The sequence below is a fragment of the Pan paniscus genome, chromosome 20 (genome assembly GCF_029289425.2).
Source record: "Pan paniscus chromosome 20, NHGRI_mPanPan1-v2.0_pri, whole genome shotgun sequence".
Taxonomy (NCBI): domain Eukaryota; kingdom Metazoa; phylum Chordata; class Mammalia; order Primates; family Hominidae; genus Pan; species Pan paniscus.
This window is the reverse complement of record NC_073269.2, coordinates 53,208,631-53,235,887: the sequence shown is the minus strand read 5'-3', so window position 1 is coordinate 53,235,887 and position 27,257 is coordinate 53,208,631. Positions and strand designations below refer to the sequence as shown.

The window sequence follows — 27,257 nt, the reverse complement described above, 5'->3', positions numbered from 1 at the left end:
CTTTTTTTTTTTTTTGAGACAGAGTTTCACTCTTTTTGCCCAGGCTGGAGTGCAATGGCGCGATCTCGGCTCACTGCAACCTCCGCCTCCAGAGGTCAAGCGATTCTCCTGCCTCAGCCTCCCAAGTAGCTGGGATTACAGGCGCCTACCACCATGCCCGGCTTTTTTTGTATTTTTAGTAGAGATGGGGTTTCACCATGTTGGTGACCAGGGTGGTCTTGATCTCTTGACCTCGTGATCCGCCTACCTCGGCCTCCCAAAGTGCTGGGATTACAGGCGTGAGCCACTGCGCCTGGCTGGGTTCAAGCAATTCTTGTGCCTCACTCCCGCAAGTAACTGGGATTACAGGCATGTGCCACCACACCCAGCTTATTTATTTATTTATTTATTTTATTTATTTTTTTGAGATGGAGTCTCGCTCTGTTGCCCAGTCTGCAGTGCAGTGGCACAATTTCGACTCACTTCAACCTCCGCTTCCCGGGTTCATGCCATTCTCCTGCCTCAGCCTCCTGAGTAGCTGGGACTACAGGTGCTTGCCGCCACGCCCGGCTAATTTTTTGTAGTTTTAGTAGAGACGAGGTTTCACCATGTTAGCCAGGATGGTCTCGATCTCCTGACCTCGTGATCCGCCCGCCTCAGTCTCCCAAAGTGTTGGGATTACAGGCGTGAGCCACCGCGCCCAGCCTATTTATTTATTTTTTTTGAGACAGAGTCTCACTCTGTCGCTCAGGCTGGAGTGCAGTGGCACCATGTTGGCTCACTGCAACCTCCGCCTCGCAGGTTCAAGCAATTCTCGTGCCTTAGCCTCTCCAGTAGCTAGGATTACAGGCCTGCACCACCACGCCTGGCTTTTTTATTTTTAGTAGAGATGGGTTTCACTGTGTTGCCCAATCTGGTCTTGAACTCCTGAGCTTGGGCAATCCACCCGCCTTGGCCTCCCAAAGTGCTGGGATTACAGGTGTGAACCACTGCGCCTGGCCTAATTTTTTGTATTTTTAGTAGAGATGGGGTTTTGCTATGTTGGCCAGGCTTGTTTCGAACTCCTGTTCTCAAGTGATCTGCCCAACTGGGCCTCCCAAAGTGCTGAGATTATAGGATTGAGCCACTGCACCTGGCCACTCTTTTTTTTTAAGTGAAGAAAAAAGTGAAACCAATTAAATTAATTTTGATAATCTGTTTTCAACCTAATATGTTTAAAATCTTACTTCAACGTGTAATCAAATTAGACAAATGAGATATTTTATATTCTTTCTCATTTGGGTTTTGTGTGTGTGTGTGTGTGTGTGTGTGTGTGTGTGTGTGTGTGTGTGTGAGAGACGGGGTCTCACTCTGTTGCCCAAGCTGGAGTGCAGTGGCGCATTCTCAGCTTACTGCAGCCTCTGCCTCCTGGGTTCAAGCAATTCTCCCACCTGAGCCTCCTGAGTAACTGGGATTACAGGTGTGCGCCACCACACCTGACTAATTTTTCTATTTTTAGTAGAAACAAGATTTCACCATGTTGGCCAGGATGGTCTCAAACTCCTGACCTAAGGTGATCTGCCCACCTCAGCCTCCGAGAGTGCTGGGATTACAGGCATGAGCCACCACACCCAGCCTCTTTTTTTTTTTTTTTAACTAAGTCTTTGAAGTCCAATGTGTGTTTTGGAGTCTTGTCTAAATCACAGGTCCAAACTACAGGGCTAGCTTGTCTTGTCAGACTTCAAGGCTAGCATCTTGTAGTTTGGACCAGACGTGTTAGTTGCACATTAGCCCATGGGCTGGTGTTTGCCATATTGGACAGTGCAGTTCTAAGTGGACAAGTCCCTGTGAGGAAGGGGAGTGAGTACTGGAGTAGCTGTGTGTCCGGGGTGCTGAGGGACCCCCATTGAGAGAACCAGAGGGTCCAGTAGCCTACCTGGGGCATCTAGGAAGGCTTCTTGGAGGAGGGGGAGGAGAAGGAGGAGGAGGCGGCTGAAGTGATTGACCTCAGGAGCAAAATGTGGGTTGTCTTCTTTCTTGCTGGTGGCATCTGCTCCTGCTGGAGGCTCACTATCTGAATCTCCATGCAGGCAGCCGAGGCCGGGGCCGGGGCTACAGGGGCCGAGGAAGCCGTGGAGGATCGCGAGGCCGCGGCATGGGCAGGGGCAGCCGAGGCAGGGGCAGAGGCTCTATGGGAGGAGACCACCCGGAGGATGAAGAGGATTTCTACGAGGAAGAGATGGACGTAAGGTTTCCTCTGGCCCTGGGGACATCGGGGTGAGGCTGGTGGGCTTTCCGGGGCGTGAGCACTGCTGGTAGAGGCTGTGAGGCCAAGGTAGGAAGACATACGGCCCTTCTGAAGGAAGGGAAGCCTCAGAGGGCAGATGTATGTGTTTAAAAATATTCATTTATCATTTTGGAATAGATAAAACCTTCACGTGGTTTAAAGTAGAAAAGGTATCGGCTGGGCGCGGTGGCTCACACCTGTAATCCCAGTACTTTGGGAGCCTGAGGCGGGTGGATCACGAGGTCGGGAGATGGAGACCATCCTGGCTAACACGGTGAAACCCTGTCTCTACTAAAAATACAAAAAATTAGCCGGGTGTGGTAGCACGCGCCTGTAGTCCCAGCTATTCATGCAGGAGTCTGAGGCAGGAGAATCACTTGAACCCAGGAGGTGGAGGTTGCAGTGAGCCGAGATCGCACCACTGCACTCCAGCCTAGGCGACAGAGCAAGACTCTGTCTCAAAAAAAGAAAAAGAAGTATCACAGGATGTGCTGTGAAAACATCCTGTCACTAGAGAGAAGTTTCCTGAAAGTCCTCTAGAGACATTTCCAGCCAGGCACGTGGTCCTTCATCCCTGTCCCGACCCAGGAGGAGGAGCGGCAGGTGCACTGCACTTGCCATCCTGGTCCTACCCACAGACCTTCCACGCCAGTCCACAGTCCACTGCCCACTCCCTTTTAGAGCCCCACAGTGATGTGTACGTAGGGAGGCTCCATGCTGGGTTTGCCTATTGGGTCAGGTCTTCAGAGTGAAGACTGCAGTGGGAAGGATTGGGACCACCTGTCGTCAGGCTGTGTGGAAGCGGGTTATGGTATGAGTCCCCTGGATGGTCACCATCCTTCAAAAAGGAGCAGTGTGTAGGTGGGGACAGTGTTCATTGTTCCCTACCTGACACTCTCCTGCCCTCTCCTCTGTCCATTCCAGTATGGAGAGAGTGAGGAGCCAATGGGAGACGACGACTATGACGAGTACTCCAAGGAGCTGAACCAGTACCGCCGCTCCAAGGACAGCCGAGGCCGAGGTGGGCAGGGGCCTGGAGAGGACACGCTAGGTGGGGCAGGGATTCCAGCAGCTGCTGGAATCTAGTCCTGGGGGTGGGGAGGGGGTGGTCAGCAGGTCTTCACACAATCTCCCCTCCACAGGGCTAAGTCGAGGCCGTGGCAGGGGCTCCCGAGGTCGAGGGAAAGGAATGGGCCGGGGCCGAGGCCGAGGTGGCAGCCGAGGAGGGATGAACAAGGGCGGAATGAACGATGACGAAGACTTCTATGACGAGGACATGGGCGTGAGTTGACTCCACTCTGATCTGATGTTTGGGCCAAGGTCCCTTCTTAGCCCTTTTTCCCTTTAATGAGTCATTCTGTGAAGCTGATCCTTGTTGCCATCAGCCACCCCTCAAAGGGCTGGCCAGTGTTGACCAGCATAACCAGAGACAACTAGAGTTATCTTGGGGAGATGCGCTGCTGCTGAGACCCTGTGTTTAAAACCATGTCATTAGCAGCACCTGCAGCCATACCTAACACATCTCTGAGGTTCAGAAGGTTCTAGGTGAACCATCCAATTAGCCCTGGAAGGTTTTGCAGGGAGACCCATGCCACCACCTCTGGGTGTGGTGGACGTGTTCCTGCACAGTTGTGTGGAACTTGAGGTGTAAGTGGCTAACAGCTCTAAAGGCTAGAGCTTTTCCTCACCAGGCAGCAACACCCCACACCGTGGGGCTTAAATGTGCACGCAGCCTCCGTGTTAGATGCAGCCTGCCCATCGGTGCTCTTGTGAGGTCTGAAGGGACCCCTCATCCCCTTCTCCCGTGCTTCTTATTAACCCCGATCCCATCTCTACCCTTCCCTTTCATTCCCCTTTACGTCCACACCCTGTCCATTGCAGGATGGTGGTGGTGGAAGCTACCGGAGTCGTGACCATGACAAGCCCCACCAGCAGTCGGACAAGAAAGGCAAAGTCATTTGCAAGTACTTCGTGGAAGGGCGCTGCACCTGGGTAAGGAGCGCTGAAAGCTGGGCACCTCTAGGAGGCCATAGCCCCCAGAGGACACATGGCTTCCAGAATGTTCTGGAGCCGTGGTGAGGGTGGGTGGGAGTGACTGTGTAGTCCTTGTCTTTGTGGACACTTGCCGATACTGGGAGTTGCCTGGGCGGCCTGAAAGACTCAGGTTACCTTTCAGAGTGAGGAGGACCCCCAGTAAGATGAGGACTTTTGGTTTTAGGGGAATTTTTTGGCCAAAATTTTCAACCAATCCATATAGCCTGAAACGTAATTATGGAGGTTGATGTGAATGCAAAGCAGCAGCATATCCTGGTGAAGTTATTGAGCTTCAGGGTTGAATGGGGAATGATTAAAGCATCCAAACAGAAGAGGAGGGGAGGATGAGGTTAACCTTGGACTTCATAGCAGAGTTCAATGTCAGAAGATGGACCAATGACCACAGAGTTCTGAAGGAAACAAGTATAATAACCCAGTATTAGTTCAGCCGGCAGCTTCTTACCCCAGTATCCCAGGCAGCAACAGACACCAGCAGGTGTGTGCTCAGGGCACACTGCACCCCTGCATCTGTCTTGGGAAGAAATAGATGCTTCAAACAAATAATGTTGTGTATAAAATAATTTGTTTTTTCCTTTGAGACCAAGTCTCACTGTCACCCAGGCTGGAGTGCAGTGGCGTGATCTCGGCTCACTGCAACCTCCGCCTCCTGGGATCAAGCGATTCTCCTGCCTCAGCCTCCTGAGTAGCTGAGACTATAGGTGCCTGCCCGCCACCACACCCGGCTAATTTTTGTATTTTTAGTAGAGACAGGGTTTCGCCATGTTGGCCAGGCTGGTCCCAAACTCCTGATTCCAGCCTCCTGAAGTGCTGGGATTACAAATGTGAGCTACCGTGCCCGAGCAGTATTTCTTATTTAGTTACAATTTCTATTCTGTTGAGAAACTTGAAATACATATAAGCAAAAACAAATGAATACACCCTGGGCAACATAGACCCCATCTCTCTCTCTCTCTCTCTCTCTCTTTTTTTTTTAAATTTTTTTTAGACCGAGTCTCTCTCTGTCGCCCAGGCTGGAGTGCAGTGGTGCGATCTCGCCTCACTGCAAGTTCTGCCTCACTGCAAGCTCTGCCTCCTGGATTCATGCCATTCTCCTTCCTCAGCCTCCCAGCTACTCGGGGGGCTGAGGCAGGAGAATCGCTTGAACCTGGGTGGTGGAGGTTGCAGTGAGTCAAGATCGTGCCATTGCACTCCAGCCTGGGCGACAGAGCCAGACTCTGTCTCAAAAATAAGTAAATAAATAAGACAAATGAATAGGCATTTGTAAAAGTTAGGGGGACAGATCAGCTTCTGTCTTCAGTTCACGGTTATGGTGAGTGATTCCTGAGGACTGAATGATGAGGAATGGAGAACACAATCCTGGATTTCACCTAGGTATTGTGTCATTGAGATTGTGTTCAACCGGAAATAAAGGAAAACTTAACAAAATTGGCTTCAACACATAGACATTTGTCTCTCAGAACCAGGTGTCTGGAGCTGGGTGGGCAGTAGCTGGCAGCGCAGTGGTCAGGGGTACCCTGGGGGACCTAGGCTCATTCCTGCTTACTATTCTGCCATCTTTAAACATATGGCTTTTGTCCTCATGGTTACACAGTGGTTGCTCTGCCTCCGAGCATCACATCCAAGGTCTGGGAGGAAGAAAAATGGACAAAAGGCTTTTCTTTAAATTCAGGAAGTACCCAGGCTTGGTGGCTCATGGCTATAATCCCAGCGCTTTGGGAGGCCAAAGTGGGAGGATCACTTGAACCCAGGAGTTTGAGACCAGCCTGGGCAACATAGTGAGACCCTGTCTCTACAAAAAAATATTTAAAAAATTAGTCGCAACAGCCTTTGGGACCTGCCCTTCCTAGACCTGTCTTCCTTTCCTAAGGGGGATTCGTTTCTGTCATTGGCCCCTCCATGCACCAGCAGTGACAGTATTTCTTCCCTTTGCAGACAGAAGTAAGCAAGAGCTTCCCATGCCACCACCTTATGTTTTTGTTGCTTCTCTTCTAGGGAGACCACTGTAATTTTAGCCATGACATCGAACTCCCAAAGAAGCGAGAACTGTGCAAGTTTTACATCACTGGATTTTGCGCCAGAGCTGAGAACTGCCCTTATATGCACGATATCCTTTAGTGCCAGCATCTGGTCTGAATGAGGGCGCAGAACTTCTCTGCTCCTTGATGGTAGTAACAGCCGATCTTCTTTCTCTGTGCTTTCTCTCTGTGCCAAGAGCTTTCTGTGAGTCTCCATCTCATTTAACACTCACGTCCGCCCTCAGAGGGGTCTGTCTTTCCCATCCTTCCAGGGAGTAAACTGAGACGCACATGGAGCATGTTCTGTTTACATAGGCTCTCAAGACTGGCCCATACCATTGGCTGAGATTCTTCCAGGTGGTTTTATACCTTGGGCGAGTCGTTTAACTTCCCTAGTCTGGTTGACCATCTGAGGATGCAGCCCCCAGCCAATGTAGTGGGGCTGGAAGTGCCCTGCAGTCTGGAGTGCCGGGGTCTCTCCGTGGATTTCCTGCCAACCCACTGAGCAGCCCTTAGCACATCGCCTCACTTCTCTGGGCTCAGATTTCTTATCTCCAAAACAAAGGGAGCTGGATTCTGCCTTGGGTCTGTGGTGGGGGAGGGGGGCGTTCTGTGAGATGAAGCATTTACCTTAATTTGCCATGAACGTGATTTCCCGTGTAAGCTGTACCACACCACTGGGAACTGCATCAATGGTGACGACTGCATGTTTTCCCACGACCCTCTGACCGAAGAGACGAGGGAGCTCTTGGATAAGGTAATGTCCGGGGGTAACGGGGCCCCTGGCTACAGGAACTGGGACATGCGCACTCCATTGCCTCAGTGCTATGGCCTGCCTGTCCAGCCTCTGCAGTGCCCAGTTTGCTTGATCTGGAATTGGGCCATTCTAAGGAGGACACGGGCACTGTGTCCTCTTCTGCAAGGAGTTGAGGTGGTCACATGTGTTGTCTTAGGCCAGGACAAGCTTTTGCTGTTTCCCGGGGGCATGACCAAATGAAAGGAATGCTGCCTGATGGGCCTCCAAGCATGAATCGTGATCTCTTAGGTGTCATTTAGAGAGAGCTCACAATACACAAAGATACACGAATCACCTGTGACCCCAGTACTTTGGGAGGCCGAGGCAGGAGGATCAGTTGAGCTCAGGAGTTCAAGACCAGCCTAGGCATGTAGTAAGACGTTGTTTCTACTAAAAATAAATAAAAAAAAATTGGCTGGGCTGGGTGCAGTGGTTCATGCCTATAATCCCAGCACTTTGGGAGGCCAAGGCAGGCAGATCAGTTGTACTTAGGGCAACATGGCAAAACCCCATCTCTTAAATATACAAAAAACTTAACCGAGTGTGGTGGCTCACGCTTGTAATCTCAGCACTGTGGGAGTCTGAGGCGGGCAGATCACCTGAGGCCAGGTTCTCAAGACCTGCCTGGCCAACATGGCAAAACCTCATTGCTACTAAAAATATAAAAATTAGCTAGTTGTGGTGGCACATGCGTGTAGTCCCAGCTACTCAGGAGGCAGAGGTTGCAGTGAGCCGAGATCACACCACTGCATTCCATCCAGCCTGTGCAACAGAGTGAGACTGTGTCTCAAAAAAAAAAAAAAAAAAAATTAGCCAGGTATTGTGGCACATGCCTATGGTCCCAGCTACTCGAGAGGCTGAGGTGGGAGGATCTGTTGAGTCCAGGAGATTGAGGCTGCAGTGAGCCATGATCATGCCACTGCACTCCAGCCTGGGTAACAGAGCAAGACGCCATCTCCAAGAAAGACCACAAAAAACCAAAGATACACAAAGACGAGGCAAGGATTGTATTTTGGTGGAAAAGTCAAACGTTTCTTTGCAACTCTCAGGGCCCCCATTATGCATTAGAGAAAATAGAGGGAAGTTGGGGGTCTCTAAAGGGGAAGGCTCCCTTGGGGGAGGTGTCAGGGCTTCCCCACTAGCCAGGTGACATTTGAAACTCATCCTGGCATCAGTTGTCCTCCCTGAGGAGTCAGGCTGAGGACCTTGGGTTAGGGTTAAATACGCAAACATCAGTCCTGAGTTTCCTGATTCATCTGGGGAGTGAGTGGGTACCGGAACTGGTGCCCTTTCAAATGAAGCTTTCCTGCCTTCTAGTTCACAGGAGGTTCTAGGAGATTGGCTATTTTTTTTGACAGTGGAAAGGATCAAGGCATCAGCACATCTGCCGGCTTCCAGAGTCCATCTGTCAGTGACTGTCTTGTTAACTGGTGGCAGGGGCACCCCTGTGAGGGGTGCAGGGGAAGCCCCATGCAAGCAGACGTAGGAGAATGTCCATTCCTCGTTGGCAGGGCGCCTGTAGGAAAAGGCAAGTCCCTCCGGGGAGCCTGCTGCCCTAGGGTTTTTTTGTTTTGTTTTGTTTGTTTTTTGATACAGAGTCTCACTCTGTCACCCAGGCTGGAGTGCAGTGGCACAATCTCGGCTCCCTGCAAGCTCTACCTCCTGGGTTCAAGCGTTTCTCCTGCCTCAGCCTCCCGAGTAGCTGGGACTACAGGCGCATGCCACTGCGCCCAGCTATTTTCAGTAGAGACGGGGTTTCACCATGTTGGCCAGGTTGGTCTCGAACTACTGACCTTGTGATCCGCCCACCTTGGCCTCTCAAATGGCTGGGATTACAGGTGTGAGCCACCTCGCCTGGCATGCCCCAGGGTTATGTAATCAGTACATACCTAGGGTCTGAGCTGTTTGACAGGGGAAGCAGTGGCCAGTCAGGCCTCACGGCTCCTTGGGAGGACTCACTGATCTCTGACTGAGGACTGCCCCCTGCTGGAGGCTCCAAGTTTGTGCTCCAGGCCAGTGCTGCCCACAGGAGCATCACAGAATCACATCATTCATTTAAAATTTTCCAGTAGCCACATTAAAAAAAAAAAAAAAAGAAACAGGTGAAATTAATTTTTTTTTCTTTTTTGAAGTGGCGTCTGGCCAGGCGCAGTGGCTCACTCCCATAACCCCCCAACTGTGGGATGCCGAGGCAGACGGATCACCTGAGGTTGGGAATTCAAGACCAGCCTGACCAACATGGAGAAACCCCATCTCTACTAAAAATACAGAATTAGCCAGGCAAGGTGGTGCATGCCTGTAATCCCAGCTACTCGAGAGGCTGAGGCAGGAGAATCGCTTGAACCCGGGAGGCGGTGGTTGCGGTGAGCCGAGATCGTGCCATTGCACTCCAGCCTGGGCAACAAGAGCGAGACTCCGTCTCAAAAAAAAAAAAAGGAAATGAAATGGAGTCTTGTTTTGTTGTCCAGGCTGGAGTGCAATGGCGCGATCTCTGCTCACCGCAACCTTCGCCTTCTGGGTTCAAGCGATTCTCCTGCCTCAGTCTCCACAGTAGCTGGGATTACAGGCGCCCACCACCACGCCCGGCTAATTTTTGTTTGTTTTTGAGACGGAGTTTCACTCTTTCGCCCAGGCTGAAGTGCAATGGCACCATCTCGGCTCACTGCAACCTCTGCCTTCCAGGTTCAAGTGATTTCCTGTTTCAGCCTCCTGAGTAGCTGGGATTACAGGCACCAGCCACCATGCCCAGCTGAGTTTTGTATTTTTAGTAGAGACAGGGTTTCACCCTGTTGGCCAGGCTGGTCTCAAATTTGTGATTAGTTTTGTATTCTTAGTAGAGACAGGGTTTCACCACGTTGGCCAGGCTGGTCTCGAATTCCTGATCCACCCACCTCGACAGGTGATCCAGCCGTCCCGGTCTTCCAAAGTGCTGGGATTACAGGTGTGCACCAATGCGCCTGGCTAATTTTTTTTTTTTTTTGAAACGGAGTCTCGCTCTGTTGCCAGGCTGGAGTGCAGTGGGCGTGGTCTTGGCTCACTGCAACCTCCGCCTCCTGGGTTCAAGCGATTCTCCTGCCTTGGCCTCCCAAAGTGCCGGGATTACAGGTGTGAGCCACCATGCCCGTTCGTGCCTGGCTAATTTTTGTATTTTTAGTAGAGATGAGGTTTTATCATGTTGGCCAGGCTGGTTTCAAACTCCTGACCTCAAATAATCCACCTACCTCGTGAAATTAATTTTAACAATATATCTCATTTAGCTCCAAACATAATTTTAGGAAATAATAATAAATAATGAAAAAAATAGAGATAGTTTAGGGGGGCTTTTTGTGTGTAGTTTCAACGGCTGGAAAAAATATTTTTTAAGTGGCATTGGGATTATATTTGATCTCCCTTGGCTTCATGGAAGTGGGCACCTGTGAAGCCAACAGAGATTAAGTATAATGGTACTTGAGTCCGTTAAAAGTAAATTCTGTAGAGAGCAATATTTTCTGAAAGCAAAACTTGATGTTTGCAAAACTTAGAGGGTTGTAGGTTTCTGCTTTGGAGTATGCACACAGACCCTTTTCCTGAAAATCCATACCTTCTTTTTTTTTTTTTTTTTTTTTTTTTGAGACGGAGTTTTGCTCTTGTTGCCCAGGCTGGAGCACAGTGGCGCGATCTTGTCTCACCACGACCTCCGCCTCCCAGGTTCAAGCGATTCTCCTGCCTCAGCCTCCCAAGTAGCTGAGATTACAGGCATGTGCCATCACGCCCGGCTCATTTTTTGTGTTTTTAGTAGGGACGGGGTTTCTCCACGTTTGTCAGGCTGGTCTCGAATTCCCAACCTCAGGTGATCCACGCCCGCCTTGGCCTCCCACAGTGCTGGGATAACGGGCGTGAGCCACCATGCCTAGCTGAGAATCCATACCTTCTAAATTTATTTGAGTGCTTTAAGCAGTTCTTAGCATTTTATCTATGTTTTTGTGTGTCCTCTTTGGTACCAATTTTTTTTTTTTTTTAAGACGGAGTTTCACTCTTGTTGCCAAGGCTGGAGTGCAATGATGCGATCTCGGCTCACTGCAACCTCTGCCTCCTGGGTTCAAGTGATTCTCCTGTCTCAGCCTCCTGAATAGCTGGGATTACAGGTGCCTGCCACACGCCTGGCTAATTTTTGTATTTTTAGTAGAGACAGGGTTTCACCATGTTAGCCAGGCTGGTCTCGAACACCTGACCTCAGGTGATCCACCCGCAGGCCTCCCAAAGTGCTGGGATTACAGGCATGAACCACCGCACCTGATATATAGTTCTGTGAGTTGTTTTTTTTTTTTCCAAGACGGAATCTCGCTCTGTCGTCCAGGCTGGAGTGCAGTAGTGCAGTGTTGGCTCACTGCAACCTCCGCCTCCCAGGTTCAAGCAGTTCTCTGCCTCTTGAGTAGCTGGGATTACAGAGGCCCGCCACCACATCCAGCTAATTTTTTTTTGAAAAAAATTTTTTTTGAGACGGAGTCTTGCTCTGTCACCCAGGCTGGAGTGCAGTGGTGCAACCTTGGCTCACTGCAGTCTCTGCCTCCCAGGTTCAAGCGATTCTCCTGCCTCAGCCTCCTGAGTAGCTGGGATTACAGGTGTGTGCCACCACGCCCGGCTAATTTTTATATATTTAGTAGAGACAGGGTTTCACCATGTTGGTCAGGTTGGTCTCAAACTCCTGACCTCGTGATCCGCTCGGCTCTGCCTTCCAAAGTGCTGGGATTACAGGTGTGAGCCACTGCGCCCGGCCAGCTAATATTTTTGTATTTTTAGTAGAGATAAGGTTTCACCATCTTGGTCAGGCTGGTCTTGAACTCCTGACCTCGTAATCCACCTACCTCATCCTCCCAAAGTGCTGGGATTACAGGCGTGAGCCACTGCGCTCGGCCTGGTTCTATGAGTTTTGACAAACACATTGAGTCATGTCACCACCCCACAAGATGGATCTAGGAAACCCATTCCATCACCCCAGAAACTCCGCTGTGTCCTTTATAGTAAATGCCACCCCACATCTCCAGTGCCTGGCAACCGTGGATCAGGGTCTGTCTTTTGGTTTTGCTTTTTCAAGCAAATCATATAAATAGAATTATGGGGTAAACAGGCTTTAAGAGTGTGAGTGTGTGTATGTGTGTGTGTGCGCGCACGCGTGCATGTGTTGAGTCTGGCTTCTTGCACTTGGCATGAAGCCTTTGAGGTTCACCCGTTGTTGCAAGTAACAGTTCATTACCGTTTGTTGCTGTGTAGTGTCCCACTGAGCGGATGATCTGTGTTTGTTTATCCAGTCATCCGTTGAAGGACATTTGAGTTGTTTCCAGTTCGGGGCAACAGCGTGGTGACCAGTGGCCTGGAGCTTATTCACATGGCCTAATGGGGCTCAGCCCACATGCCTCTGCACCTCTACAAGTGTTACTTATTGCTTGCAGAAGGTGACTGACTGTTGGAAACTGTGATCACTGATAGTCTGTCCTGGCTAGAGAGGTTTTGGCACCTAGCGGGGTGCTAGTTGTCTCAGCTGGTGTCTTTGCTGGTGGAGGGGCCAGGGACAGAGGTGCCCTCCACAGGGTCTGTGCTGGCAGGACTGATGGGCAGTTTGGGTTGACTCCGCAGTTGACTCCATGGTGGAGTCAACCATTCAGGGCCTGAGCTCCTTTCTCCTCTGCACTGGACCCAGCCTCTGGATTCCAGGGAATGCATTGGTTTGTGTTCCTTGCTTAGTCGTTCACTCAATAAATCTCTGTGCCTTGTTTGTGCCAGGCACTGGGGGTGCTGAGGAGGCAGGGTTAGGTCCTTGGGCGGATGCTGATGACACATGGGGAATGTGAGTGTGTGTGTGTGTGTGTGCGCGCACACACACGTGGGGATCAGGCCGTGAAGAACAAGTGTGGGAGCCCAGGACTCTAGCTGGGCTCTATTCAGGAGGCAGACATTCAAGAGGCTTTGTGAGGAGGTGACACTGGCGGCCCCAGGATGTGCGGCAGTGGGGACTGAAGAGGAGGAGGAGGAGGAGGGAGATGCAGGGTGGCAGCTGCAGCGCAAGCCATGGCCCCACACACAGTTGAGGAAGGGCCCTTGGGCCAGGAGGAAGTGAGCCCGTGGCAGTGTTGAAAGCAGCTGGCTCAAGGCTCTGGGCCCTCCCAGCAAGGCTCATCTCAGGTGGTGTTGCCCACACTCAAAGGGCAGAATGCGGGTTCTGCCTCCACGGGTCCCCCTGTGCTGCTGGTTCACACGCTGACCACCCCTGGAATATCAGGGTTCAGAAGGACAGAGGGGTTCCACCGCATCGTTTTCCACCCCTCCTCCATGAAGCCACATTCTTATTGGACCCTGGGGTTCCAGGGTCCAGATACCATTGCTAATGGCTAGGAGAAGGGAAAACTGCGAATGCACAACCCCCACCAGGGGGTCCTGTTTCTGTCTGCCTTGCTGTTCCTGGGCAGAGGGGCAGGACTAGTTTATCCTGATGACCCTGTGTTAGGACCAACTAAGGGATCTGTGCTGGGGTCCCCAGGATGACCCAGAGCAACTTGCTGGGGGACTCACGGCCAAGATGTTAACTGCGGTGAAGGGACACAGGCAAACTCAGCCCTGGGAATGAGTACATGAGGGCGCCTGGAGGAAGCAGGCGCATCCTCTTCCTGTGGACTCGCAGGGGCCACGCTGCCCTCCTCCAGTTGTGACAGCACGAGTGGCATGCTGTCTGCGAGGAGACTTGCTCAGCGCCCAGGGTTTTCACTAGGCTGCTCACCTAGGCAGCCTCTGCCCAGCATGGACCAAAATTCCAGATTTGGGGGGCAAAGCAGGCATTCAGCACAAACTGCATTGGTTGCAGAAACAGTTTAGATGCAGTGAGCCCCTCTTACTGGACAGTGAATGCTGGGAGCCCTCCCAAAATCCAGCTTCCCAGACACCAGCCGAGGCCTAGCCTTGCAAGCAGGCCTTCCAAGGAGAGCAGCCAGGCCTCCTGTGTCACTTTTCTGCACGCTATCCTAACTGATGAGACATTCTAGTCCAGTTGAGATTTTGACATTTCTCATTCACTCACTGTGCATCTGCCCTGTATCAGGTCTCGTGGGGGCCCTGGGGATATAGCAGGGAAGAAACAGTCCTGCCCTCGTGGAGTTGATGGGGAGGTTGAGCCAGGATGAACATGGGAATGACTGAATAATCTGACAAGGCATAGGCAGTGTTGGCAGAGAACTCCTGGTGACCCAGTAGTGAATACAGGAGACTGGACAGGCACTATGAATTGACATCTAATGAGGGACCTCAACAGTTGAGTGACGTTGAGCCACATGGGAATAACAGGAAAAATAAAAACCTGGGGGAAGCTTGGTCCTGGCCCTGTAGGGGAGAGCTTGGCCGCTCATTGCACTGAAACAAGGCTGGGTGGTTGGGGTGGAGGAGTCGGGATCGTGGGAGGAAATGAAGCTGCCAGGAAGCTACCCAGTCCTCCCCAGATACCCAGACATCCAGACACCCACCCTAAGGGTCATGGTCAGGAGTTGAGATCAGAGGCCCTTAAAATCCAAACATGACAGGGGAATATGATTCAGCCATAAAAAACAGAATGACATACTGATAGATGTAGCAGTGTTGTAGATAGATGCACTTTGCTAAGTGAAAGCGCCCATCGCACACAGCGCATGAGTCTGTTCGCAGGAGCTGTCCAGCAGGGGCAGGTCTGCAGAGACAGAAAGCAGAGTGGCTGCCGGGGGCTGGGGGTAGAGGGTGGGGAGCGATTGCTTAGTGTGTACAGGGTCTCTTTTGGTGGTGATGGAAATGTGCTGGAACTATATAGAGGTGGCGGTTACATAACATTGTTAATGTGCCAAATGCCACTGCATCGTTCACTTTGTTTTGTTTTTGTTTTTTGAGATGGAGTCTGGCTCTGTCGCTCAGGCTGGAGTGCAGTGGCGTGATCTCGGCTCACTGGAACCTCCGCCTCCCAGGTTCAAGCGATTCTTCTGCCTCAGCCTCCTGAGTAGCTGGGATTACAGGTGCCCACCACCATGCCCGGCTATTTTTTTTGTATTTTTAGTAGAGATGGGGTTTCACCATGTTGGCCAGGCTGGCCTCAAACTCCTGACCTCAGGTGATCTGCCCGCCTCAGCCTGCCAAAGTGCTGGGATTACAAGCATGAGCCACCACGTCTGGCATTATTTATTTATTTTTGAGACAGAGTCTCCTCTGTTGTCCATGCTGGGGTGCAGTGGTGCGATCTTGGCTCACTGCAGCCTCTGCCTCCCATGTTCAAGTGATTCTCCTGCTTCAGCCTCCTGAGTAGCTGAGACTACAGGTGTGTACTACCATGCCTGGCTAATTTTTGTATTTTTAGTAGAGACGGGGTTTTGCCATGTTGGCCAGACTGGTCTTGAACTCCTGGCCTCAAGTGATCCACCCACCTCGGCCTTCCAAAGTGCTGGGATTACAGATGTGAGTCCCTGCGCCCGGCTGAATCGTTCACTTTAAATGGTTAAACAGTATGCTTTGTTATGTGTATTTTGCCATAGAGCAGGAATGGCCCCCCCTCCACCAGCTGATCCCCGAGAGTGGAGCAGAGAGGTGGCTGATGATGATTTTTGTTACAGAGCCATTGTGGTCTTTATGCCTTTAGATCTCAAGGTCCTTGTATTATGGACTTTTCCTCATAAACTTCAGCTCTCAGACCTGGAGAGGTCCGTTTCCATCCTGACCCCGTCCACACCTTCTTTTGTTCTTTCTCACCCACAGATGTTGGCCGATGATGCAGAAGCAGGTGCTGAGGACGAGAAGGAGGTGGAGGAACTGAAGAAGCAGGGCATCAACCCCCTGCCCAAACCGCCCCCTGGTGTGGGCCTCCTGCCCACCCCTCCTCGGCCCCCTGGCCCGCAGGCTCCAACCTCTCCCAACGGCAGGCCCATGCAGGGTGGCCCCCCGCCCCCTCCCCCTCCCCCTCCCCCACCGCCCGGGCCCCCTCAGATGCCCATGCCGGTGCATGAGCCACTGTCCCCGCAGCAGCTGCAGCAGCAGGACATGTACAACAAGAAGATCCCCTCCTTGTTTGAGATCGTGGTGCGGCCCACGGGACAGCTGGCTGAGAAGCTGGGTGTGAGGTGAGTGCCCTGGACCCCCGTGACAGGCAGTGGGCGCTGTCCTGGGCCCAGCCAGGCTCCTCTTGTTAGGGCAAGCCTGGCTGTGGGAGAGTCCTGCCTCTCTCCCCAGCTGTGGGAGTCCTGGTCTGGGGCCCATGACCTTCGGCTCTGCAGCCCTCCGCCTCTCTTCTGGGGTGTGGCCACTACCCTCCTCGGCAGCTTCCGTCACAGGCACCTTTTCCCTCTTCTAGGTTCCCTGGACCCGGTGGACCCCCAGGGCCAATGGGCCCTGGGCCCAACATGGGACCCCCAGGGCCAATGGGCGGTCCAATGCATCCTGACATGCACCCCGACATGCACCCGGACATGCACCCTGACATGCACCCGGACATGCACCCCGACATGCCGATGGGCCCTGGCATGAATCCTGGCCCACCCATGGGCCCTGGCGGCCCTCCAATGATGCCCTACGGCCCTGGAGACTCCCCACATTCTGGAATGATGCCCCCTATCCCGCCAGCCCAGAACTTCTATGAAAACTTCTACCAGCAGCAGGAGGGCATGGAGATGGAGCCCGGACTCCTGGGGGATGCAGGTATGCGGGGCTCCAGGTATGGCTGCCTGGGGCTGCAGGCTTTACCCAGTGGAGCAGAGTTGGGGAGATGTGATTTTTCTTTCTTCGTCCAAGTCTCTTTGAAAGCATGACTCCATCTCTGTCCCATTTAATGGTTGAATGTTTTCAGTGACATAAGATGTAGTATTCTGTTGAAGAAGAAAGGAGTATTCTGTGTATTACCAATATAGGTTATTTCTTTTTAATTTTGCAAGCTGTGCCTGGAATCGGAAGCATGGGAAGTTGGACGAGTGTGCAAGGGTGTGAGGCTGAGAGGCTGGTGGGCCCATCAGGACTCAGTTAGTGGCCTGGCCAAAACCATCTCTTTCCGGGCAGTTCTCGGCTTGGAGCAACCAGTGTCCACCCCAGGACTCTGCGGGTTCTGTGCCCATTACCGGCCGTTTTCCTGCCTTTTTTTCCTTTTGCATTGGTAACAAATGTCCAGTGAGCAGAGGGGTTTAGATGACGCTGCTGCAGCCATAGGAGATGTGGTGTGCAGCCCTCTGGAGGAGGGCCAGGCATGAGAGGCCACCACTGTCCTCGCTCAGTTGCATCTTGGTGGAAGGAAGCAGGTGGCAAGCGTGTAGATAGAGGAGTTGGCTCCTTTCAGCATTGGCCATTCTTAGAAGAAAAGGTGGGGAACCGTGGCGGTGGGCCAGAAGGCTCAGTGCCTCGGTGGGGATAGTCACAAAAGTCAATTTGAGAAGTGAAGCGGCACTCACAACGTGAGGAATGATGGGACCTCCGAGGGCAGCGGGTGGGGGCACTGTGTTGAACTGGGGGAGCTGCTGTGGCAGCTGCTGGGGGCTGTCCCTGGGCAGAGGCAGCAGGGCGGCCACTGGAGTGCAAGGCAGGGCTTTGAGGTTTGGACATGGCGCCATGGGGGCAGTGGGAGCCCCGTGTTTGTTTTGCAAGGTGGGCAGGAGCGGCATTGAGGATGGGGCGCTGGACGTGGGGCATAGTCACTCTAGGGTGCCTGCCCCTCCGACGGCCATGTGGAAATTTTGAGGGGGTGGTTTAAGGGGCATCGGGAGAGGCCCAGGCTAGAGATCAAAATGTGAACGTGGGCTTTGGCTTTAGGTGGTGCGTGGACCTGGGAGAGCAGGTACTTGGGTGAGAGTGGGTGCTTTAGAAAGACGAGAAAAACAGGCTGCCACAGTAGGTACTGGGGTTCTCAGCTCCTCCCCCTTCAACAAATGCGTCTGAAAGGTGCATGGGAAAAGCTCTGCTGGCGGGGCACCAGAAGTCCGTCACGTTGGTAGCAGTAGGTGTCTCTAGAGTAATCCCATTTCATAAAATCCTCCCTCTAACATGTATGGTCAGTGGTTTCTGGTGTGTGCACAGACTGTGTGTGAAGGGGGACCCTCGGCTGTCTGGTTCATGGAGTGGGTCCCAGCTCTGCGCTGGGATGTGTCATAGAGCAGGCTGGCCCATCAGGTTCACTTGACGAAGTTGAAATTAATGTAAGCTAAGTTACAAGTGCACTTTTCTAGACACCACTTTTTAAATGCTCAGCTGCCCCAGGAGGATCTAGGCAGCCACATGTTGCCCTGCAGATCTAGAACATTTCCATCACTGAAGAGTGTTCTGTGGGGCAGCACTGACTCCAGACGCCGCCCCCCGTTTCGGTGACTCGCTGTCGCCCATGCTCACATGTGTCACACACGCAACACGCAGGAGGTGTCGCCGAGCCTGCCCTCCCCTCTACGCCTGCTGCGTCCCCACGTCAGCCTGTGCCGCTGCCCACAGCTCTTGGCTCAGGCACTGGGGGAGTGTGTGGGGTGAGGTGGCTGGTGCCAGTGCCCACGCTGCGGGACGTGGAGGCCCCGTGCTTCCTGAGACACCCCCTAATGCTGTGGAGTGGGCAGGGAGGCACTCTGGAGCTGCTGTTGACCTGTGGCCAGAGCAGCACTTGGGCCCGTTTCATTCTCTTTTCCTGGCTTTTAGTGTTGAACATGGTCAAGTTCACTATGAGATGCATGGTGTTTCCTTACTGATTGTTAGAAACCGTGCAACTCCTGTCCATCCAAAATAATTAAACAAGTACAGGAAAGAGTACAGGATCCATCCCTGGCCTCTCCAGAATCTGTGTTCCAGAGGGACTGTTTCTGTGTGTCTTTTCAAAGCTTTCTCCTTGCGTCTTACAAACGTACATCCAATGTTCCATCCTGTTTCCACCTCATAAGCGTTTGCCCGCATCACTCAACCCTCTCTGTGAACCTCATTCTTCATGTAGGCGGGGCTACCCATGGGCTGCTCCGTTCCCCTAAAACCTGGGGAGGGCAGGCAGGGGCAGGCTGTGCGTCCTTCTCCATTGCCATCGATGTGGGTTTGCAGTGAAGGGCAGGGGGGCTGGAGTTGGCACCTGGAGGCCCTTCCCGACATGAATCCTCGGTTCTTCCCTGCCACAGAGGACTACGGGCACTATGAAGAGCTGCCAGGGGAGCCTGGGGAGCACCTCTTCCCTGAGCACCCTCTGGAGCCCGACAGCTTCTCTGAGGGAGGGCCCCCAGGCCGGCCGAAGCCAGGCGCCGGTGTCCCTGACTTCCTGCCCTCAGCCCAGAGGGCCCTGTACCTGAGGATCCAGCAGAAGCAGCAGGAGGAGGAGGAGAGAGCGAGGAGGCTGGCTGAGAGCAGCAAGCAGGACCGGGAGAATGAGGAAGGCACGTGTCCGCCCCAGGGGCCGGGGCACAGGCCCCGGGCCGCTGTGCAGGGGAGCGGCGGTGGTGGGGTGTTCCAGGTTGGGTTTCCTGTCGGGAAGGAGCCCATGGCTAGGGAGGACCCCTGTCCAGGGCCATGAAGCCGGGCTGGAGCTGCTGCATGTTCCTGAGAAAACTGGCAGTCAGGGGTGGCTTTCTGTGTTGGGTTCAGGAGAGACCCTGATCCCATGGAGTAGGGTGGAGGGCTGGTTCCTGGAGGAGACAGTGGCCAACAGGATTGACCGCCTGTGCCCTGCCAGAGGAGGCTTTAGGGAGACCCTCACAGCCCCCGTTTTCCTACCGTGTTCTCAAGGAGCCAACAAACAAGAGATAGTCATTGAAATTAACCAGTAATAATCATAGTCACGAGCCACCGAGTCTCAGTTGCTGCATGGTTGACTTAGTGGTGTCCACTTTGGGGTAAAATGACAAGTGGTGTCTAGATCCTGAAGCCAGAGGCCACAGGTGGCCCTGACTGTAGCCCAGGAGCCAGTGGGACAGCAGGAGGAGGGGCCGCTCCCCTGATGGCCCAGGCTGTACTGGCCTAGGTTTTGCCTGAGCCCACGTCTGAGTCTGCCCAGCCGGCCCTGCCTCTTATCAGCTGGTGACTGCGGTTGGTCCACACCAGCCCCTCCCTGGGATATGGGGACATCACGAGCCGGTTTGGGGTCAAGTGTCTCTGAGCCCCAGGCCCAGCCAGAACTGAGTCAATGGTGTCTGCTACCAGGACCTCCAGAAAGAGGTGCCCACAGCTGGACTTGCCACAGTGGGGGCTGAACCAGCCCGGAGGTGGGCGGAAGGAAACAGCAGAGCTCTGGGTTAGGAGTCCCAGCCCAATCCTGGCCCTGACTCCAATGTAACGGCACCGTGCTTCTGTTTTCACATCTGTCAAATGGGCATGATAGTATCACTACCTCCTGGGGTGGTTGTGAGTTATTTAAATAAAACAAACTACTTAGTGCAGTGCCGCCACTGAGGAGAGCTGGGGAGCATGGCATAAACCGAGCGCCTTAGCTCTCTGGGTCTCCTCAGCCGCCCACTGTGGGGAGGGAGCCTTAGAGAGGAGGACCTGAGGTTCTAAGAGGCACAAGCAAAGGAGCTGCTCACGGTGGGCTGCTGTGGGATCCAAGAGGGCGGGTGGTGGATGCGCCCACTCACTCCTCCCTGCTCCTCTGTTCTTTCCCAGGTGACACCGGAAACTGGTACTCAAGTGATGAAGATGAGGGTGGAAGCAGTGTCACCTCCATCCTGAAGACCTTGAGGCAGCAGACGTCCAGCCGACCCCCAGCTTCAGTTGGGGAGCTGAGCAGCAGTGGGCTGGGGGACCCCCGCCTCCAGAAGGGACACCCCACAGGAAGCCGGCTGGCTGACCCTCGCCTCAGCCGGGACCCCAGACTCACCCGCCATGTGGAGGCTTCTGGCGGGTCTGGCCCAGGTGATTCGGGACCCTCCGATCCTCGGCTGGCTCGCGCCCTGCCCACCTCCAAACCCGAAGGCAGCCTTCATTCCAGCCCTGTGGGCCCCAGCAGTTCCAAGGGGTCTGGGCCGCCCCCAACGGAGGAGGAGGAAGGGGAGCGGGCCCTGCGGGAGAAGGCCGTGAACATTCCCCTGGACCCACTCCCCGGGCACCCTCTGCGGGACCCACGGTCCCAGCTGCAGCAGTTCAGCCACATCAAGAAGGACGTGACGCTGAGCAAGCCCAGCTTCGCCCGCACCGTGCTCTGGAATCCCGAGGACCTGATCCCCCTACCCGTCCCCAAGCAGGACGCAGTGCCCCCCGTGCCTGCGGCCCTGCAATCCATGCCCACCCTGGACCCCCGGCTGCACCGTGCTGCCACGGCAGGGCCCCCCAACGCCCGGCAGCGCCCGGGCGCCTCCACGGACTCCAGCACACAGGGCGCCAACCTCCCCGACTTTGAACTTCTGTCTCGCATCCTCAAGACGGTCAATGCCACCGGCTCCTCAGCCGCCCCCGGTTCCAGCGACAAACCCAGTGACCCCCGGGTGCGGAAGGCCCCCACCGACCCTCGGCTGCAGAAACCCACAGACTCTACGGCCTCCTCCCGGGCTGCCAAGCCCGGCCCTGCTGAGGCGCCCTCTCCCACCGCCAGCCCGAGTGGGGATGCCTCCCCACCAGCCACCGCTCCCTACGACCCCCGCGTGCTGGCGGCCGGTGGACTGGGCCAGGGCGGAGGGGGCGGGCAGAGCAGCGTGCTGAGCGGTATCAGCCTCTACGACCCGAGGACTCCCAACGCGGGGGGCAAAGCCGCAGAGCCGGCTGCTGACACGGGTGCCCAGCCCAAGGGTGCTGAGGGCAATGGCAAGAGCTTGGCCTCCAAGGCTAAGGAGCCCCCGTTCGTCCGCAAGTCTGCCCTGGAACAGCCAGAGACAGGGAAGGCCGGTGCTGATGGGGGCACCCCCACGGACAGATACAACAGCTACAACCGGCCCCGGCCCAAGGTCGCTGCAGCCCCCGCTGCCACCACCGCCACCCCGCCCCCTGAGGGTGCCCCACCCCAGCCCGGGGTGCACAACCTGCCCGTGCCCACCCTCTTCGGGACGGTGAAGCAGACACCCAAGACGGGCTCAGGAAGCCCATTTGCTGGGAACAGTCCGGCCCGCGAGGGTGAGCAGGATGCGGCATCCCTGAAGGATGTTTTTAAAGGCTTCGACCCCACGGCCTCCCCCTTTTGCCAGTAGTGTCCAGCCAGAGCTGTGGCTCCAGCCACCCTTCCTAGGGTGGCATTCAGGGCAGCACCCAGGGTGGGGAACTTGGGGGCAAGGGGAGGCAGGCTGGGTGTTCCTTTTTTCTTTTGCTTTCCATCTCTTTTTTTAAGTAGTACTTTCTTTGAGATTTATAAATTGTATATAACCATCTTAAGTTCTGGTCAGTGTGGCGGGCTCAGGGGCTCCTGCTGAGCAAACCGACTCATGCCCGCAAACCTGTGAACTGTCGCCAGTGCCTGGCCGGGCCTTGCTGGAGGCCCAGTGGGTTTTCTGGGCAAAGCATGGCCCCTTTTCCCCAGGACAAAGGGAACAGTTGGTGTCTGGGAAGGTATTGAACGCTCCTCACCCTGTGCCCGAAGAGACCCGGAACCAAGACCATGGCAGGGCCTGCGTGGAAGCAGGTCCAGGCGTTTCTAGAACCCTAGGGTGCACCATCACTGTCTTCAGTGCAGGGTGTGACAACCCACTCAGGAGACAGTGACAGTGAAAAGGTATTAAGGAAAAAGCCCCCAGCGGCACTATGGGGGCTCCCTGGCGCATGCCTGCTCCTGTCCCTGGATTATCACACGTGCCCTCCCTGCCACCCTCCGTCTAGAGCAAGCGGATGCCCCTGAGCCTGCAGCAGAAGCCTCCAGAGTGAGAACTGGACCCAAAGGTAGTGGGGGCCGGTGTGGGGCAGAGTCCTGAAGAGCCACCTCTAGGAGGCAGCCCCTAGGAGCACGCACGTTCTGTCAGTATTACCCGACCTGTCCAATCAGGGCCACACCTTCCTTGCCCACACCAGGGTCTGTCCTGGTCCTCAAGCCACGCACCCGCTATGCCTGCACTGCAGCCCAGCCCCGGACAGCTCCAGGATCCGTGCAGTGGCTGCGCCGCCAGGCCCCAACAATGGGGACCCTGGGGTGGCTCCTGGCCAAGTGTTCTCTGTTTTCCTCGCACCTCCTTACACTGTGTGACCTGCAGGGCATGAGGTATTGATGTGTTTGGGTTTCCTCTCCCAAGCCAGCAGATGCAGGTGTTCCAAGGTGTGTTGCTCTGTGGGATTTGTGGACACTTAAGAAGCGGACTGAGTGGGAACCCTGCAGCCAGGGGATGGGGAGCTTCTGCTCCCCCCATGCTCCCACCCTGGCTGAGGGCCAGCCTCATCTGCAGAGCCCTGGAGGAGGCCCACCTATGGACACAGCCTGGGAGATGGGCGCAAGGGGTGCTGGGGGAGGCCTGCTATCCTGCCTCTGGGCCACTTGAGGGGCCTCAGGAAGTGTGTGCTTGTGGCTGCATCTGCCCGTCTCCCTGGCCCGCCATGTGGCTGCAGGCCAATCTCTTCATTGCTGACCATGAAGAGACCTAGTTACCTGCCAAGGGATTCCCCTTCCCTCCTCCTCAGGGTGGGGTGAACAAGGCTCCTATCCCACCCCACCCCAAAAAGAGAAAAATGAAAAACTCATAGTTTGGAGCCAGGAGGCAGGGTGTCCTATAGGGCTGCACAGCCCTGAGGGGTCAGTGCTGGGATCTGGTTGGTTGGTTTGTCTTTTTGTCTTTTTTTTTTTTTTTTTTTTTTTTTTTACACAATCATTAATGAGATTTGTCTTCAGCCACCAGTGTTGGCCTTGAAGCAGAGGGCACAGCCCTTGGTGTTTGTAAAATAAGTATGAATACACAGTGTGGCAGTGTTTTGGTTTTTGTTGTTGTTTTTCCTCTCCTTTTGAGAATTTTCTTTTGTAAAAGAAAATTAAATATTTTTTAAACCGAAATCTGTGGATGAAATAGAAGCTGGAGCCCTCCTCTTGGAATATTCAGCCTAAGAACCTCATAGGACTATGAATTCACCCGAAATTCTCCTTTGCCATCAGGCCGAGCTTTTAAAGAAAAATTGTTCTCTAACCAGGATTGTAACAAAAGTGTAAATACTGTTTCAGAGTTGAGAGTTGGTGGTGCAAATATGTATATAATGAACTGTATTTTTACAATGATCGCCGCATGACTATTTCACACCCTTTTTATACTCCATATCTGTCTTCCAGAAACGTCACCTGCCTTTCTCCTGTGGTCTCTTAATCCAATAATTGTATTACTGCCATTAAAGGATGCAGTTATTTTAAAAAGCTTGTGGGTCTGGTCTCTCCAGGCTGCCCCAGACCATCCCTTGCCCTGGGAATTAACGAGGGTGGAAGGTGGCTGGGGGGTGAAACAAGGACCTATTCTCTCAGCGGTCGGCCTCAGGGTAACATGAGGACACTGAGGGACAATTTGTGTCTCCAAACAGTGTCAGCTGTCCTCAATGGATGGCAGTAGATCACCTACTAGCAACATCCCAAGGTCCCTGAGCTTCTGTGCGGGCCACGCTCAGCATTTGGGATCCAGGGATGACCTGCACAGTCCTGGATCTGCCCCTGCAGTGCTCATAGAAAGACCATTAACACAGACAGGACAGCTGGGCTGGCTTCCAGGGACGGGACGAGCTTTAGCAGGCACCCTACCCATGTGATAGCCAGGGGTATCCTCTGAGGAGGGGTCTGTTGTGATGTTGGAACTTACTTTGAAATGCATCAACAAATATGAAGGATGGGTGGATAGATGGCTGAATGCATGATCAATACAGTTTGGGCGCAGTGGCTCACGCCTCTCATCCCAGCACTTCGGGAGGCTGAGGCAGGAGGACCGCTTGAAACCAGTAGTTCAGGCTGCAGTGAGCTACATCACCTTCCTGCACTCCAGCAGGCCAGGCAACAGAGTGAGAGATCCCTGTCTCTTAAAAAAAATAAAAAAGGCTGAGACCCAAACCCAGCAAACAAGATAGAGGGTTTTCTTGGAGTTTACATACAGGGGAGAGAGTCCCTCAGCAGCAGGATGGGCAGAAGAACTGCAACAGCTTTAAAAACGCATGCAGTTGGCCAGGTGCGGTGGCTCATGCCTGTAATCCCAGCACTCTGGAACGCTGAGGTGGGCAAATCACGAGGTCAGGAGTTCGAGACCATCCTGGCCAACATGGTGAAACCCCCCATCTCTACTAAAAATACAAAAATTAGCTGGGTGCGGTGGTGGGCGCCTGTAATCTCAGCACTTTGGGAGGCTGAGGTGGGCGGATCATGAGGTCAGGAGTTTGAGACCAACCTGGTCAACAGGGTGAAGCCCCGTCTCTACTAAATACAAAAATTAGGTGCGGTTGTGGGCGCCTGTAATCCCAGCTACTCTGGAGGCTGAGGCAGGAGAATCACTGGAACCCAGGAGGCAGAGACAGTGCCACTGCACTCCAGCCTGGGTAACAGAGCAAGATGCCGTCTTGAAAAAAAAAAAAAAATAGAGCTGCAAGAGTGGACCATGTTGCTCAGGAAGTGCATGCAGCCTGAGGAACATCTCCATTGGAGGAAGGTATGGAGGCTGAGGGAGGGCAGAGATGGCCACCAGCACCAGGATGTGGTCGAGCTTTCCACAGCCCAAGGTTACCTGGACACTGGGACCAACAACTGGTGCCAGGTGCTCTTTGAGTACCTGCCCTGATCCACTGCCCAGATTCTACAGGTGTTAACTGTTTCCTGTATTTTCTTGTTTTTTGTTTTTCTTTTCTCTTTTTGTGGCAGGGTCTCAATCTGTCCGCCAGGCTGGAGTGCAGTGGTGCTATCTTGGCTCACTGCAACCTTTGCCTCCCCAGTTCAAGTGATGCTCCTGCCTCAGCCTCCCGAGTCACTGGCACTACAGGTGTCTGCCACCACACCAGCTAATTGTATTTTTAGCAGAGATGGAGTTTCGCCATGTTGGCCAGGCTGGTCTCAAACTCCCAACCTCAGGTGATCCACCCGCCTCAGCCTCCCAAAGTGCTGGGATTACAGGTGTGAGCCACTGTGCCTGGCCGGCTGATTGCATTTTCTAAATTCCATTTTGGCATTCCATTGGTATTAGAGCCCCAGGGCTGCCTACGTATCTCCACAGACTGGGTGGCTTAACATGACAGAAATTTGTTCTAGAGGCCAGAAGTGCACCATCAAGGTGTCCACAGGGCCAGGCTGCCTCTGAGGCTCTAGGGAGAATCCTTGCTTTCCACTCCTGGCTTCTGGTGGCCATGGACAATCCTGGGCTTGTGGTGACATCGCTTCAATCTCTGCCTCCATCTTTTCCCAGGGCTTTCTCCTCTGTGTCTGTGTCTTCTGTCTCTTAGAAAGACTCAGTCGGGCGCGGTGGCTCACGCCTGTAATCCCAGCACTTTTGGAGGCCGAGGTGGGCGGATCATGAGGTGAGGAGATCGAGACCAGACCATCCTGGCTAACACAGTGAAACCCCATCTTTACTAAAAATACAGAAAAAAACAAATTTAGCCAGGTGTGGTGGCAGGCACCTGCAGTCCCAGCTACTCGAGAGGCTGAGGCAGGAGAATGGCGTGAACCCGGGAGGCGGAGCTTGCAGTGAGCCGAGATCATGCCCCTACACTCCAGCCTGGGCAACAGAGCGAGACTCCATCTCAAATTAAAAAAAAGACTCTTCACTGGATTTAGAACCCAACCAAGTAATCAAGAGTAATCTCATCTTGAGATCTTTCATTAAATATCCTGTTTCCCAGCCAAGTGTGGTGGCTCACGCCTGTAATCTCAGCAATTTGGGATGCAAAGGCAGGAGGATTGCTTGATGCCAGGAGTTCAAGGCCAGCCTGGGCAACATAGGAAGACCCCATCTCTACAAAATACAGGAAAAATTAGCTGGGTGTGGTGGGTGCACCTGTAGTCCCAGCTACTTGGGATGCTGAGGCAGGAGGATCCCTTGAGCCTGGGAGGTCAAGGCTGCTGTGAGCTGTGATCACACCACCACACTCTGGCCTGGACAACAGTGAGAGCTTATATATATATATTTTTTAAAGACCCTGTTTCCAAATACAGTTCATTAGTTCATTTACAGGTTCCAGGGCTTAGGATGTAGAAATATGTTTTGGGGGACAACAATTAACCCTGTTACCCTGCTCTTTTTTTTTTTTTTTTGAGATGGAATCTCACTCTGTAGCCCACGCTGGAATGCAGTGGCACGATCTCAGCTCACTGCAACCT

General features: G+C 53.6%; 1 protein-coding gene across 4 annotated transcripts in view; it reads left to right on the top strand.

Annotated features, from left to right (window-relative positions):
- The window catches only part of ZC3H4 (zinc finger CCCH-type containing 4), a 52,163-nt gene extending 27,834 nt beyond the window's left edge, over window positions 1–24,329 (top strand). For 3 of the 4 annotated variants that reach the window (XM_055103478.2, XM_034946233.3, XM_003817482.7), the window contains 10 exons: window positions 2,049–2,203; window positions 3,170–3,266; window positions 3,388–3,527; window positions 4,127–4,237; window positions 6,293–6,404; window positions 6,963–7,072; window positions 15,848–16,209; window positions 16,440–16,783; window positions 19,213–19,464; window positions 20,687–24,329. In XM_055103478.2, coding sequence (XP_054959453.1) covers window positions 2,049–2,203; window positions 3,170–3,266; window positions 3,388–3,527; window positions 4,127–4,237; window positions 6,293–6,404; window positions 6,963–7,072; window positions 15,848–16,209; window positions 16,440–16,783; window positions 19,213–19,464; window positions 20,687–22,200 — 3,197 coding nt within the window. In that variant the 3' untranslated portion in view covers window positions 22,201–24,329. The remainder of the gene's footprint in view (window positions 1–2,048; window positions 2,204–3,169; window positions 3,267–3,387; window positions 3,528–4,126; window positions 4,238–6,292; window positions 6,405–6,962; window positions 7,073–15,847; window positions 16,210–16,439; window positions 16,784–19,212; window positions 19,465–20,686) is intronic. The other variant, XM_034946234.3, reaches the window with a different exon arrangement.
- The last annotated feature ends 2,928 nt before the right edge of the window (window positions 24,330–27,257 follow it).